Source organism: Oryx dammah, unplaced genomic scaffold (assembly GCF_014754425.2).
Source record: "Oryx dammah isolate SB20612 unplaced genomic scaffold, SCBI_Odam_1.1 HiC_scaffold_3, whole genome shotgun sequence".
Lineage (NCBI taxonomy): Eukaryota > Metazoa > Chordata > Mammalia > Artiodactyla > Bovidae > Oryx > Oryx dammah.
In genome coordinates this window covers 39,711,963-39,728,912 of record NW_024070187.1, presented here as the reverse complement: position 1 = coordinate 39,728,912, position 16,950 = coordinate 39,711,963, and the positions used below count along the sequence as shown (strand labels likewise).

Sequence of the window (16,950 nt, the reverse complement as noted above, 5' to 3'; positions counted from 1 at the left end):
ACTTTTTTCTTGTTTCTTGAGGTATGCCTGTATTGCTATGAACTTTCCTCTTAGCACTGCTTTTATAGTGTCCCACAGGTTTTGGGTTGTTGTGTTTTCATTTTCATTAGTTTCTATGCATATTTTGATTTCTTTTTTGATTTCTTCTGTGATTTGTTGGTTATTCAGAAGCGTGTTGTTCAGTCTCCATATGTTGGAATTTTTAATAGTTTTCCTCCTGTAATTGAGGTCTAATCTTAGTGCATTATGGTCAGAAAAGATGCTTGGAACGATTTCGATTTTTTTGAATTTATCAAGGTTATATTTATGGCCCAGGATGTGATCTATCCTGGAGAAGGTTCCATGAGCACTTGAGAAAAAGGTGAAATTCATTGTTTTGGGGTGAAATGTCCTATAGATATCAATTAGGTCTAACTGGTCTAATGTATCATTTAAAGTTTGCCTTTCTTTGTTAATTTTCTGTTTAGTTGATCTGTCCATAGGTGTGAGTGGGGTATTAAAGTCTCCCACTATTATTATTGTTACTGTTAATTTCCCCTTTCATACTTGTTAGCATTTGTCCTACATATTGCGGTGCTCCTATATTGGGTGCATATATATTTATAATTGTTATATCTTCTTCTTGGATTGACCCTTTGATCATTATGTAGTGGCCTTCTTTGTCTCTTTTCACAGCCTTTGTTTTAAAGTCTATTTTATTGGATATGAGTATTGCCACTCCTGCTTTCTTTTGGTCTCTATTTGCATGGAATATCTTTTTCCAACCCTTCACTTTCAGTCTGTATGTGTCCCTTGTTTTGAGGTGGGTCTCTTGTAAGCAGCATATAGAGGGTTCTTGTTTTTGTATCCATTCGGCCAGTCTTTGCCTTTTGGTTGGGGCATTCAATCCATTTAATTTTAAGGTAATTATTGATAAGTATAATCCTGTTGCCATTTACTTTATTATTTTGGGTTTGGGTTTATACTCCCTTTTTGTGTTTCCTGTCTAGAGAATATCCTTTAGAATTTGTTGGAGAGTTGGTTTGGTGGTGCTGAATTCTCTCAGCTTTTGTTTGTCTGTAAAGCTTTTGATTTCTCCTTCATATTTGAATGAGATCCTTGCTGGGTATAGTAATCTGGGCTGTAGGTTATTTTCTTTCATCACTTTAAGTATGTCTTGCCATTCCCTCCTGGCCTGAAGAGTTTCTATTGAGAGATCAGCTGTTATCCTTATGGGAATCCCCTTGTGTGTTATTTGTTGTTTTTCCCTTGCTGCTTTTAATAGTTGTTCTTTGTGTTTGATCTTTGTTAATTTGATTAATATGTGTCTTGGGGTTTTTTGCCTTGGATTTATTCTATTTGGAACTCTCTGGATTTCTTGGACTTGGGTGATTATTTCCTTCCCCATTTTAGGGAAGTTTTCAACTATTATCTCCTCAAGGATTTTCTCATGGTCTTTCTTTTTGTCTTCTTCTTCTGGGACTCCTATAATTCGAATGTTGGAGCATTTCATATTGTCCTGGAGGTCTCTGAGATTGTCCTCATTTCTTTTAATTCGTTTTTCTTTTTTCCTCACTGATTATTTCTACCATTCTATCTTCTATTTCACTAATCCTATCTTCTGCCTCCGTTATTCTACTATTTGTTGCCTCCAGAGTGTTTCTGATCTCATTTATTGCGTTATTCATTGTATATTGACTCTTTTTTATTTCTTCTAGGTCCTTGTTAAACCTTTCTTGCATCTTCTCAATCCTTGTCTCTAGACTATTTATCTGTGATTCCATTTTGATTTCAAGATTTTGGATCATTTTCACTATCAATATTCGGAATTCTTTCTCAGGTAGATTCCCTATCTCTTCCTCTTTTGTTTGGTTTGGTGGGCATTTCTCCTGTTCCTTTACCTGCTGAGGATTCCTCTGTCTCTTCATCTTGGTTATATTGCTGCATTTGGGATGGCCTTTTTATATTCTGGTAATTTGTGGAATTCTCTTTATTGTGGAGCTTCCTCACTGTGGGTGGGGTTGTATCAGTGGCTTGTCAAGGTTTCCTGGTTAGGGAGGCCTGTGTTGGAGGTCTGGTGGGTGGAGCTGGGTTTCTTCTCTCTGGAGTGCTGTGGAGTGACCAGTAATGGGTTATGAGGCGTCTAAAGTTTTGGAGTAACTTTGAGCTGCCTGTATATTGAAGCTCAGGGGTGTGTTCCTGTGTTGCTGGAGAATTTGTGTGATATGTCTTGCTCTGGAACTTGTTGGCCCTTGGGTGGAGCTTTGTTTCAGTGTAGGTTTGGAGGCATTTGATGAGCTCCTATTACTTAATGTTCCCTGAATTCAGGAGTTCTCTGATGTTTTCAAGCTTTGGACTTAAGCCTCCTGCTTCTGGTTTTTGGTTTTATTTTTACAGTGGTCTCTAGACTTCTCCATCTGTTTTTGAAGACAATGATCTGTTTTTCTGGTTGCCTGATGTCCTCTGCCTGCATTCAGAGGTTGTTTTGTGGAGTTTGCTCCGCATTGAAATGATCTTTTGAGGAATTTGTGAGGGAGAAAGTGGTCTTCCCTTCCTATTCCTCTGCCATCTTAGGACCGCCTCCCCTAGACATCTGTTCTTGCCTTGTTCAATCCATCGATTGCTTTTCGGTGTATCTCATGGGTTATTTCCACATGTTCTTCTAAGTGTTTTAGATGATTTCTGGTCTCTCCTTATGAACTTATAGCTGGCTCACTTTAAGTGTGATTTCTGACAATTTTACTGCTTAAGAAGATAACTTCCTTTGAGAATTGTCAACTTGCTTGTTATCAGTTCTTGCTAGAAGGATGAGATGCTCTACTTATTTGGGGGAGTGATCTTAATCTCCCTTTTTTCTTCCCTGGACCAAATGCCTAGTGTCTAGTCTTCGTTTTGTCCATTGTATGCTGTGCTACTTATTAAAGAGATGTCATCCACTTCCTTTGTCAGAAAGAATGCCCGAAAGAATAGTCTTTGGACAAAATATGGACGCCATGACATTTCTATTTGTAGAAACCCAAGCTTTTCAAGTTAAGCACATGGATGCCTTCTTTGGCAACAGGAGTAGATGTGAGGGTTAATGAAAAACCACAGATGTTTAAAAGATGTGACATAAAAGGCTCCCCAAGGAATTATTTATTTCACAAGGACTTCTACTTTTTATTTTTTCCCATAATATTTTTGTATTAATTCTTTTTGGATCCACAATGATTTATGGGAAGAGGAGATTTCAGACAGCGAGTAGACAAATATTAGCTACAGAATATTTCTGATTTGCATATCACTACAACCATTTATGGAAAATTCCATCAGTGTTCTGACAACCTTCAAGGAAATGCTAAAAGACTTTCTGAAGAGGTAAAAGTGTAAGGACTCACAATGCACCTCAAAAAAGAATTTCTTTAGCACTTTCCTATGCATACATGGATCTCTCTGCAAAGCCCCATTCCCAATGCTTTTCATGGATTACTGTATTTCTAATGTACTCCCCTAAACATTAGTAGGGAAAACTTTTCTTTAATGAATAAAAGGCTCTTGAGTTTCCTCTGACATTTACTTCCAGTATGTGGCCTTTTATTCTTCTCAGCTGTCATTTACAATTGCAGTGTTCCCCTGTCTTTGAGGGTAAACTCTGATGATATTAGAGAGAGCAGATTCAATTTATAAAGCTAGACCGGGAGGCATAGCTCATATCTGCTTTGTAGGCTCATTGCCTTATATCAACCCAGCACTCTACTGTGTTCAACTGCTTTGGTGGATATCATTTAACCCTAGGATAGCCATGCTGAGGTTATAGTCACTCTGTATAATGGAGTTCTGTTTACCAAATTCCAGGTTGTTAATATTGTACTGACAGCTCACATCAAATATAATGTGCAAAGAAGAGTTCTAAGATGGAAACATAATGTGGAATGATCTTATTAATCCTCATAGCAGCCCTCTAGTGTCAATAGTTATCCAAATGTGACAGAGGAGAACAAGGGGACTTCGCGGAAATGTTTGTCTGAAGCTCTGCGGCTTTTAAGTAGAAGAGAGGTTCGATGCAGTTCTATCTCACTCCAGAGCCCAGGAGCATAAGCATTTCACTAATCGATTCTAAATGCTTCCCAGCAGAAGGGACCCGCTATTAAATGGACATGGAGGTGTCTGTGATGTCCACATATCAGGCTAGACATCAGGAAAGCCAGACACAGGTAAGGCTCAGCAGCCCATCATGTGCTTTACGGGTAATTCCTATAACCTCAAACTCAGTCTCCTCAGTTTAAAAACGAGGCCACTAGACTAGATTACAGGTATCCCTGCTTTAGGGATAAAGACCTACATTAGCCCCTCTTTTTGCTAATGAAAAGAAGTCTGAAGAGGATTTTCACCTTTATGTAGAAAAGCAAAAAGCGAAATATAGCATACAGCATTCCTTTTACAGTTAGCTGCTACAGAGGCAGCACATCCCAAGCACCAACGGGCACCATCAAGCCCCCTCCCCCAAGAACTACCCTCTGCCATCTTAGCATCAAGCCCCATAGCTTTGACCTGTGTCTGTGAGCATCTCTGCTTTATGGTGACTGCTTCTGTGTTTTCTGTCATTTCAGCTTTCGGGAGGTTTTATGAGAGCCCTCTACTTTTCAAGAGCAGGAGAAACCCATTTAAGCTCTAAAGTTGCTTAAATCCTCAAACTCTGTGGTCAATAGACTAGGCTATGCTATTTTATAATTATGAGAACGTGGGTAGTTTCTTTCTAACAGTTTGCTCATCAGTAAAATGGAGGTGATGCTTGCATCTATACATTCCCATGAGAAAATCCAGGGAAAGCATTTAACACAATGTATTAACTTATCATCATCATCGCTATCATCATGACCATCATCATGCTAATTATTATTATTACAAAAGTTTCTCACTTACTAGTATGGACATTCAGAGAAGGCAATGGCACCCCACTCCAGTACTCTTGCCTGGAAAATCCCATGGATGGAGAAGCCTGGTAGGCTGCAGGTCATGGGGTCACTAAGGGTCAGACACGACTGAACGACTTCACTTTCACTTTTCACTTTCATGCATTGGAGAAGGAAATGGCAACCCACTCCAGTGCCTGGAGAATCCCAGGGATGGGGGAACCTGGTGGGCTGCTGTCTATGGGGTAGCACAGAGTCGGACACGACTGAAGTGACTTAGCAGCAGTATGGATATTAGTAGTAGCAAAATAGTCCTAGTACATTTATAACAGACCTTGCCACGTGTCTCATAACACTACCTAAGGCAGCTGAGTAGGATCAACAGAAAATGGCTTGGCAGTTACATGCTAAGAAAATCTCACTCTACATTTATCACATTATGATCATATCATTGTGAGGGGTTTAAGAAGCACTGAAGGAAACTTGCTGGTCCTAACAGATTAATATACCAGCCAGCACAGCACCAGGAAATCCTAGCTACTTAACAGCTGATGGAGTAGTTCACTTAACCTGTCCTAAAATCTGGGACTTTTCCCAAAGCACTTTGGTGTCCAGCCATTCATATTCAGATTAAAGTGTATGTGGTAAGGAAGAAGGTATAGAGGTCCTTGCTGAACTAAAGGCAGTCATTTCTCAAAAAATAAATTTAAAACATTTAATTTTCCCCAAATCTCACAAACTACAATTATATATGTTGTGGTTCAGTCACTAAGTCATGTCTGACTCTGCTACCCCATGGACTGCATCACACCAGGCTTCTCTGACCTTATCCATGTCCCAAAGTTGTTGTTTTTGGGACACCAACAAATTCATAGCCATTGAGTCAGTGATGCTATCTAACCTTCTCAGCCTCTGTTGTCCTCTTCTCCTTTTCCCTTCAATCTCTCCCAGCATCAGAGTTCTTTCCAATGAGTCAGTTCTTCGCATTAGGTGACCAAATATTGCAGCTTCAGCTTTAGCATTGGTTCTTCCAATATTTAGGGTTGATTTCCTTTAGGATTAACTGATTTTATCTCCTTGTTATCCAAGGAACTCTCAAGAGTCTTCTCCAGCATTGTGATTCAAAAGCATCAATTCTTCAGCATTCAGCCTTCTTCATGGTACAACTGTCACATCCATACATGACTACTAGAATGCCGGGGTCCAGCCCCAGTAGATCCAGGGTAATTCGAAGCGGGGATGGTGTGGTGAGGAAAAACATTTATTTCAAAATATAAAAGAGAGATTAGGAAAGAATAGTGTAGTAGGAAATTTTAGTGGAGAAAAGATGCTGAATAACTTGGTTTACCTGGAAAGCCAATAAAGTTCCAGACAAGGAACTTGCACCGTCTATGTTGGGCCACCGGCGCCCACTTGAATATCAAAGGGTGCCCTGCCTTAGGCTCCCTTTCACGTGGATCTTAAAAGCCAGGGCAAGAAAGTAGACTCGGCAAGCCTCCGTGTTCCAGATGGGAATTCAGCCAGAAAAGGAGAGGGAGGGAGAGGGAGAAAGAGAGAGAGAGCCAACACTGGGGGAGCCAGATGTCCAAGAAACTAGTTCGAGAGACTAGTCCAAGAAACTCGTCCATCCTTTATTGTTCAGAGGCTTTTTATACTTTTTGATTGTACATAGAGATCAATGGGTAATATAAAATTATGCAGTGTCAGCAGCCCTGACTCTTATCGAGACCAGGCTTTCTCTCTGCATACCTAGTGGTATACACACGTCTTAGGTGATTTACATCATCTTCTGGCCAGAAGGCCAAATAACATTTTTTGGCCCTTTTCTGATAAGGGTTTTTCAACCAGAAGACTTATTTTTCTTAAAAATGTTGTTCTTTCCAAAGTCTGCTGCCACTCTCAGAAAGCACTAAATAAAGTTACATTCTTACATAGCAAGGATAAAACAATTTATAACAAGTAAAAGGAGAACAGTGATTTATAACAAAGAGAAAAGTAATTAACTCAAAAGTCTAGTGTTGCTAACATCAAAACTACTATATTCATTTTTCTATATCCCAATTACATTGATTAATATCCTTCAGGTGCTTAAAAGATAAAGAATATGGAGGCCTGGCAGCAGTCATTGAGTCAACAGTGAAACCCGTCACCAATATAATTTTTAGCTCTTTAGAAAAGGCTCTGTATCTTTAAGATGCTTTAAGCTTTGTGCCTTTTGCTGTTGGGGGGCTGTAAGCAATTCAGAAATTGTAAAAGTCCAGGGGAACCTGTCAGGCAAGTTAGAGAGCCATCAAAAGGGTTTGAGCTGAAACATTCCTTTCATATGCAGGAGACTGAAGCCATGAGTTAAGTTTTTTCCAGAGAATGTCAGAAGACTGGAAAGCACAGTACAATAAAGCAGGCAGACTCTGGTTTTGGGTTGTAGATGTTCAGGAAAACCCAGGGGGAACCCCTGAAGCCAGATCACGCCTTTGCATTGTGTCGGGCTTCCTTCCTCATGACCTTTGTAACGGGTGGGATTCCTAACACAAGCTCCCGGCACTAGAAAAATCATAGCTTTGACTATATGAACCTTTGTGTGTGTATATATATATATATATTGGCTTCCGAGATGGCTCAGAGGTTAAAGCATCTGCCTGCAATGCAGGAGACCTGGGTTCAATCCCTGGGTAAGGAAGATCCCCTGGAGAAGGAAATGGCAACCCACTCCAGTATTCTTGCCTGGAGAATCCCATGGATGGAGGAGCGTGGTGGGCTATAGTCATATATATTTAATTAAAAAAATTTTTTATATCAATACTGCAGTTTGGGTTGAAAGGCTTCCTTTTGCATGTGGCTCTCTCCAACACAGCCCCCGTAATGGAAGAAGATGTGGAAGCAAACAAATGTAGTGTGTCTTCTCGAAAGAAGTATTTCCATAGCTGGATCTCCAGAAGCCTTCTTTTTTAGTCCTAAAAAATTATAATCCAAAAGACAACTTAACATTGCAATTAATGAAGTCAGGAAGGTGTAAGTTTGATTACACTAATCTACAAATTCCATAAAAGCCAAAATGGAATATTTAAAAATTCACTCTGTATCCTTGGTGCCCAGGAGAGTGCTTAATGCATAGAACACACTAAAGGACAATTTATTTAAAGAGTAAACACAGGTATTCCCATTTCTTTCAGAATTTTCCACAGTTTATTGTGATCCATGCAGTCAAAGGCTTTTGCATAGTCAATAAAGCAGTAATAGATGTTTTTCTGGAACTCTCTTGTTTTTTCAATGATCCAGCGGATGTTGACAATTTGATCTCTGCTCCTGTATACAGGTCAGGAAGCAACAGTTAGAACTGGACATGGAACAACAAACTGGTTCCAAATAGGAAAAAGAGTACATCAAGGCTGTATATTGTCACCCTGCTTATTTAACTTCTATGCAGAGTACATCATGAGAAACACTAGGCTGGAAGAAGCACAAGCTGGAATCAAGATTGCTGGGAGAAATATCAATAATCTCAGATATGAAGATGACACCACCCTTATGGCAGAAAGTGAAGAAAAACTAAACAGCCTCATGATGAAAGTGAAAGAAGAGAGTGAAAAAGTTGGCTTAAAGCTCAACATTCAGAAAACTAAGATCATGGCATCTGGTCCCATCACTTCATGGCAAATAGATGGGAAACAGTGGAACAGTGGCTGACTTTATTTTTCTGGGATCCAAAATCACTGCAGATGGTGATTGCAGCCATGAAATTAAAAGATGCTTACTCCTTGGAAGGAAAGTTATAACCAAACTAGATAGTATATTAAAAAGCAGAGACATTACTTTGAAAACAAAGATCTGTCTAGTCAAGGCTATGTTTTTTCCAGTGGTCATATATGGATGTGAGAGTAGGACTATAAAGAAAACTGAGTGCAGAAGAATTGATGCTTTTGAACTATGGTGTTGCAGAAGACTCTTGAGAGTCCCTTGGACTGCAAGGAGATCCAACCAGTCCATCCTAAAAGAGATCAGTCCTGGGTGTTTATTGGAGGGACTGATGTTGAAGCTGAAACTCTGATACTTTGGCCACCTGATGCAGAGAGCTGACTCATTTGAAAAGACCTTGATGCTGAGAAGGATTGAGGGCAGGAGGAGCCAGGAACGACAGAGGATGAGATGGCTGGATGGCATCACCTACTCAATGGACATGGGTTTGGGTGGACTCCGGGAGTTGGTGATGGACAGGGAGGCCTGGTGTGCTGCGGTTCATGGGGTCACAAAGAGTTGGAGACGACTGAGCGACTGAACTAAACTGACTGAAACACATGTATGCCTCTGTAAAAAACTGTGACTCCAACAAGTTACATAATTTTCATCTCTTCAAGCTTCATTTTCATCTCTAACTAACCCTTACTTTTCAGGGTTAGTGAAAATGTTATTTAATAAAAGAGATGTTGTAGGTAAGAAGGCAGTGAATGTATACTCATTAAACATCTGTTACTGTGGTGATGTGGTCCAGCAGACTGCCATCAAAGTATCATTGTCTGCATGAAAATCTGTGCATCACTTTATCCCTTGGAGGGATCTGGACACACACCTTGATATCCCCTAGTAATTTTCAGAATGATAATTAGATTCATGAGGAAAGCAAATTATTGTTGTTTGTTCATGGGATTTGGTGAATATCAAATCACCATATGATTCTGGTCAGCAGCGCCTCTCAACGTGAAACTTTCTCATAAACCAGTGGTGGTAGCACATGTGGGCACATCCCTTCTGGAAATCAATGTGACTGTGCATATGAAGAGCCTTAACATGGTTTAGAGCTGTAACATGGTTTAAACCCTTTGGTCTTATGAGCCTCCTTCTGGGATTAGTCATAAAGAAAGAACCACAGGTGGAACCACAGATGTACGCACTAGAATGTTAATTACATTACTATTCCTATGTAGTTCAAAAATGTGCTGCAATTCCCTAAATACCCACAGTATGGTAAATGCAGCGGACACATTATTATGCAGCCTTTAATAATAATGAAATGTTACAGTCAGGAAACTTTTTATGGTAAAAACAATCAGATGCAATGCTACATTCTTATTCTAATTTTTTTATTGTTTGTTGTTCAGTCACTAAGTCATGTCCAACTTCTAATTTTATATGTATGGCATATTAATATACAGTTAGGACCAAAATATCCTTACAGTAATATGATTATAGGTGATTTTTATCTACTTTATTTTTTCTATAGACAACATATTTTCACTACATGACCATTTGCTAATAATCAGATGAAATATCAATAGAAAATAAAATACAGAAGCCATAAAGCTTATAGAAGGTTATAGTAACTTCTTACAGTATAGATAAGTGAGCTTTCCTCACTTTCTCTAAAGCTGGGAACTCTATTGCTTCTTGGTCTTATGGTGAAGAAAGCCGAATTAACAAATTCATGCTTCAATGTTTAGCCCTTACTGAACTTCTTTGAAAATATCATCCTTTAAAAATGATATCAGGGGAAGTGGTCCAGTGGTTAAGAATCCACCTTCAGTGAAGGGGATGCAGGTTCAATCCCCAGTCAGGGAACTAAGATCCCACATGCTGTAGAGCAAGTAAGCCCGCTCCACAACCAGAGAGTATGTGAGCCACAATGAAAGAACCTGCAAGACTCAATGAAGATCTCATGTGAAGTACTTCAGTTCAGTTCAGGCTCTCAGTCGTGTCCGACGCTTTGCAACCCCACTGATTGCAACACATAATGCTTCCCTGTCTATCACCCACTCCCGGAGCTTTCTCAAACTCATGTCCTTCGAGTTGGTGATGCCATCCAATCATCTCATCCTCTGTCATCCCCTTCTCCTCCTGCCTTCAATCTTCCCAGCATCAGGGTCTTTTCTAAGGAGTCAGTTCTTCACATCAGGTGGCCAAAGTATTGGAGTTTCAACTTCAGCATTGGTCCTTTCAGTGAATATTCAGGACTGATTTCCTTTAAGATTGATTAGTTTGATCTCCTTGCAGTCCAAAGGACTCTTCCCCAACACCACAGTTCAACAGCATTAATTCTTTTGTGTTCAGCTTTCTTTATAGTCCAACTGTCACATCCATTCATGACTACTGGAAAAACCATACCTTTGACTAGAAGGACCTTTGTTGGCAAAGTAATGTCTCTGCTTTTTAATATGCTATCTAGGTTGGTCATAACTTTTCTTCCAAGGAGCAAGTGTCTTTTAATTTCATGGCTGTAGTCACCATCTTCAGTGATTTTGGAACCCCAAAAAATAAAGTCTGTCACTATTTCCATTGTTTCCCCATCTATTTGCCATGAATTGATCGGGCTGGATGCCATGATCTTCATTTTTTGAATGTTGAGTTTTAAGCCAGCTTCTTCACTCTCCTCTTTCATTTTCAACAAGAGGCTCTTTAGTTCTTCTTTGCTTTCTGCCATAAGGGTGTTATCATCTGCATATCTGAGATTATTGATATTTCTCCCGGCAATCTTGATTCCAGTTTATGCTTCATCCAGCCCAGCATTTCACATGATGTACTCTGCATATAAATTAAATAAGCAGGGTGACAATATACAGCCTTGACGTACTCCTTTCCCAATTTTAAACCAGTCTGTTGTTCCATGTCAGGTTCTAACTGTTGCTTCTTGACCTGTATACAAATTTCTCAGGAGGCAGGTCAGGTGGTCTGGTATTCCCATCTCTTTAAGAATTTTCCATAGTTTGTTGTGATCTATACAGTCAAAGGCTTTGGCATAATCAATAAAGCAGAAGTAGATGTTTTTCTGGTTTTCTCTTGCTTTTTTGATGATCCAACGGATGTTGGCAATGTAATCTCTTGTTCCTCTGCCTTTTCTAAATCCAGCTTGAACATCTGGAAATTCTCAGTTCATATGCTGTTGAAGCCTGGCTTGGAGAATTTTGAGCATTACTTTGCTAGCATGTGAGATGAGTGCAGTTGTGCAGTAGTTTGAACACCTGTCCCTTAATAACTCAGATCAGTACTACCACTCTTGTTAGACAAGCAAAAATATACTGCCTTCTTTTAAATTTGTTATGTATTTAGGATCTTGTTTGTTATCGCAAGACTTAACCTGACACAGCCACATTGTTTATGGTTTACACTTAGCTGTATGCATGGGCAGGTCAGACTCTTCTTGATGGAGAGGTGGAGATACCTCTTTTGTGCAGAAATGACTCAATAAAACTGGTAAGAGAGGAGTTAGAAAATAGACTGTTGTACTGCTTTGTAAGTCACTAGCATCCTGAAAAATATGATTAATCTTTTCCTGAAGGTAGTAAGAACTCTTTTAAATAAATAGAAGATCATCAGTTCAGTTCAGTTCCGTCGCTCAGTCGTGTCCGACTCTTTGCGACCCCATGAATCGCAGCACGCCAGGCCTCCCTGTCTAACACCAACTCCCGGAGTTTACTCAAACTCATGTCCATTGAGTCAGTGATGCCATCCAACCATCTCATCCTCTGTCTTCCCTTTCTCCTCCTGCCCTCAATCTTTCCCAGCATCAGGGTCTTTCCAAATGAGTCACTCTTTGCATCACGTGGGCAAAATATTGGAGTTTCAGCTTCAACATCAGTCCCTCCAATGAACACCCAGGACTGATCTCCTTTAGGATGGACTGGTTGGATCTCCTTGCAGTCCAAGGGACCCTCAAGAGTCTTCTCCAACACCACAGTTCAAAAGCATCAATTCTTTGGCACTCAGCTTTCTTTATAGTCCAACTCTCACATCCATACATGACTACTGGAGAAACCATAGCCTTGATTAGTCGGACCTTTGTTGGCAAAGTAATGTCTCTGCTTTTTAATATGCTGTCTAGGTTGGTCATAACTTTCCTTCCAAGGAGTAAGCGTCTTTTAATTTCATGGCTGCAATCACCATCTGCAGTGATTTTGGAGCCCAGAAAAATAAAGTCAACCACTGTTTCCACTGTTTCCCCATCTATTTGCTATGAAGTGATGGAACCACATGCCATGATCTTATTTTTCACTCCTGGATTATTTTTATCATCTTATTTATTGTTTTTAACCTTTCTTCTTCCATCTGGATGCAGGTCTCATGAAAATAAGACATTTAACTTGTTTACTACTGCTGCCTCATTTCTTAGAAAAGTTCCTAGAATAATAGACCTACGGTATGTATGGGCTAAAGCTGTAAATTAATGTAATAAATAAAGGATGAATAAAGACAAATTAACTTGCTGAGTCTCACCACCTTAGAACTTGACCAGGAATTTTCAGTTGGCAGAGAAAGGATTTTGTCTGACCCAGACATATGATTAAACATAAAGCAAACACATATGAGACTGTCAATTTCTGAATTTCAATTCACATTATAAGATATATCTATCAAATGCATCTAGAGACTAAAGGCAGCTGACAAGTTTGCTAACTGCAGGTATCCCTTCATTTCCCATCTTTGTGTCTTGCTAGAGTCATTTGAACTCTGAGGCAAGTGTCTAGTTTTGACCTTGCATATATTCACCACCTGATGGCAGACAGCTATCTATTTGCTCTCTCCCTACTATTCCCAGCAGATGGCTCAGAGATAAATAGGCAATCAATCACAATTTCCATGCATGAGAGGGTCTAACTACAAAGTGCTTATTTGCTCTTAAAATTGGTTCTGTTGCTGCCAACTAGATAAAGTCATTTAGTCAAAACTTTTGAGTGATGAACTATATACAATACCATCTTCTTTCCTCTTGGAGTTGTAACTCTTGATTGTTCATTTATTCATGTACTAGTCAGGATTTTCCAGAAGAACAAAGCCAATAGATGTGTATGTATACAGAAAATGATTTATTTAAACAATTGGCTCATATGATTGTGAAGGCTTAGCCTGTCCAGAATCTGATGGAAGAGGGAGACAGGCTAGAGATTCAGGAACTCAAGAAGAAATTGCAGTTAAAGTTCAAAGGCAATCTGCTGTAGAACCAAGAAAAATCAGTGTTGCCTATCAGGTCCCAAGGCTGGAAAATTCTCTTTTGCTCTGGAGAAATTAGCCTTTTGTTCCATTCAGGTCTTCAAATGATTTAGGTAAGGCCTACTCATATGCTGGAGTAAATTCTTTTACTCAAAATCCACCAATTTAAATGTAAATCTCATTCAAAAACACCTTTATAGAAAGATCCAGAATAACGCTTGACCAAATAACTGGGCATCATGTCCCAGACAAATTGATATATGAAAGTAAACATCATAATTTGCTTGGTTGGTTTTTTTTTTTTTCCTAATTTGTTTCTGGCTGTCATTCCTTTGCTGCAATTCTCTTAGGTCCTCAGGATCATTTATTTCCACAGGGCTTATTTAATACAAAACCTTGTGACAATCTGGAAAGTTTCAAGCTCACATTCCAACTCTTCCACTGGTTCTGAGTAACAAGGCACTTGACCACAGAACCTAGTTCATTTTCAGTGAATGGAGATATCTATGTCATTATAATAATCGAATGGGAAAAATACACATTGACAACAAGCCTGTAACACAAGCTTCACATTGGCAACTACTATTTGAAGCTGTGTTAATGTATCAAAGGTATAACCTTCCAAACCAACAAAGAAAAGAATAGACAATTCCTCACGTGGAGCACATGACAGCTGTGAGTTTTAGAAAAAGGAAACATCAAATTAATACATCAGGTTTATTCAGGAGGGGACGATGATTTCAAGAGGTAAGAGTTTTAAAGACCACAGATGATTTTTGAATATCCCAGAAATAGCCTCAGATCCCAGAAATAGCCTCAGAATATCCACGTCTAACGTCAGGGGAATTAGCATACCTCTGATTCTCCCCCAGTGAATCTTGGAGATGCTGGTAGACCACGGGGGTTCTGTGAGAACTGAAGTGAGGGAGCTTACAGAAAATGGGCCTGTCCCTAGGCAGTTAGCATCCCACGTGTGGTTTGATGTCAAATTACTTTGTGATTGTCAGTCTCGACTGTTCCAGGGATCTCTCCAGTTCAGATTCCTGACCAGACTGTTTTTGAAACTCCAAAGAGTGAAAGCATTTTTAGCCCTTACATAGTCCTCACCTCGGCATAAAGGCAGACCTTATATGGCATTGGGCTTCCCTGGTGACTCAGACAGTAAAGAATCTGCCTGCAATACAGGAGACTGGATTCGATCCCTGGGTTGGGAAGACCCCCCAGAGAAGGGAATGGCTACCTACTCCAGTGTTCTTGCCTGGAAAATTCCATGGACAGAGGAGCCTGGCGGGCCACAGTCCATAGGGTCACAAACAGATGGACACGACTAGGCAACTAACACGTTCACTTTCACTTTGTATGACATTTTAGATTTCAGTTCCTTTTATAGAAAATTTCCATTTCAGAGGGGTACCTTTGCTCTCTGGCCCCATCAAGTCAATAATCCAACATTAGTGGCGTTCCTGTGGTCAGTATCCATTAGTCTTAAATAACTCCAACCACGGGACAAAGGTGGGAATTCATTACATTCAGGAATCCTCCTTTTACACCCTCCTCTTTAGAACTTAAAAAAATCTTGGGGTCTTTCCTTACTCAAGTGACTTTTTTCTACCCTTTGTTATTATGCAGTCTGGAGCAATCTGTAGCTATTCCTGCTGGAGGCTTGTGGGGCCACCTTAGACCCAAGCGAGCACACCATTTTCACATTAAACTAAAGACGATGTGTGTCCACCACATCTGCAGAGGACACAACACGAAGGTCCAGTCAAGACCATATCAGAAACCTCTTGCAGTGTTCTTGCTGGATGAAAAACAAATTTCCTCCTACCCATAGATTACATATATACATGTTCTTAAAAACAACCCTGTGGTTTTTAATGTGTCAGACCAGCTGTGATGTGGATACTATGCAAAGATTTTTACATCAGCAACTTTTTTTCATCCTATGAGAACTGGAACAAAGAGAAGTTTATAGTGCACTTTTATTCTTTTTGTGATAATGGATGGATGGATGGATAACTTTCTTGGTTCAGCTTTGCACAGTAGACAGTCCTATTTCAAAATGTGCAGGAAAATCCATTTTATGAACACTTTGCTCATATTGCTTCTCTCCCACTTCCTCTAGGAATGTCCCAGCGGGGTTGTTAATGAAGATACCTTCAAAGAGATTTACTCGCAGTTCTTTCCACAGGGAGGTAGGTACAAATGTGGATCAGTGAGCATACTTTCAACTAGAATTACGCTTGCAATCTTGAGTTTGGTTTAATCTTTCATGGCATGACTCTACATTTTTCATCTTTACATCCAAGAATTAATACACAGCATGCTGCCCATGTGATTCCCAATACATCATAAAAGTGAGCTACTTACAAATTATCAAATATCCAAGAGTTCACTCTTCAGCTGAATACAAGTAGTATTACCAAGTGCCTGTTGCCACACCCCTCAAAGGCATGGCGCTTTCTGACTATGATGGATGGGTCCCAAAAGCCGCAAAGCTGTCACATGCATTACAATGTCTCATTCTCCCAACTTTCAAAATTAGAAAGTGTAGTTATCCTCAATTTTTTGGATCTGAAATCTGGGGCTTAGAGAAGCTAAATGTTTAGCTCAGGCTCATACACCCACTAAAATGGCAGATCTAGGTTAGAATCCCCTGTGGCTCAAATGATAATCTGTCTGCAGCACAGGAGACTCGGGTTTGACACCTGAGTGAGGAAGATCCTCTAGAGAAAGGAACGGCTACCCACTCTAGCATTCTTGCCCGGAGAATCCTATGGACAGATGAGCCTGGCAGGCTACAGTCCGTAGCACTGCAAAGCGTCAGACATGGCTGAGCAACTACTACTAGGTTAGAACCCAGATATTTCTGGAGTCTTATCTAGGCTTTCTGCTGCTCCTTTCTGCTCTTTCTCTCTCTTTCAGGAACTCTTCACTATCACCCCTCCCCCTGCATCTCAGAAAATCAGTACCACTCTAGACATTATTTTAACTGGGAAGAAAACAAAGAGAGCATAATGACAATGTGTACATATTAGAGATGAGTGAAGATATACATCTGCCAGTGGAACTTATAGTCTCTCCTTTGATCCCTCATCACTGGCAGGATGCCCAGCTCAAACTTGTCCTGCAACCTTCCATGTAACTTGTCCTGCAACCTTCCATG

At 40.0% G+C, this 16,950-nt stretch overlaps 1 protein-coding gene across 2 annotated transcripts in view; it reads left to right on the top strand.

Annotated features, from left to right (window-relative positions):
* Nucleotides 1-16,950, top strand: part of KCNIP4 (potassium voltage-gated channel interacting protein 4) — a 574,348-nt gene that overhangs the window by 536,909 nt on the left and 20,489 nt on the right. For both annotated transcript variants that reach the window (XM_040237928.1, XM_040237929.1), the window contains exon 3: nt 15,910-15,979. In XM_040237928.1, coding sequence (XP_040093862.1) covers nt 15,910-15,979 — 70 coding nt within the window. The remainder of the gene's footprint in view (nt 1-15,909; nt 15,980-16,950) is intronic.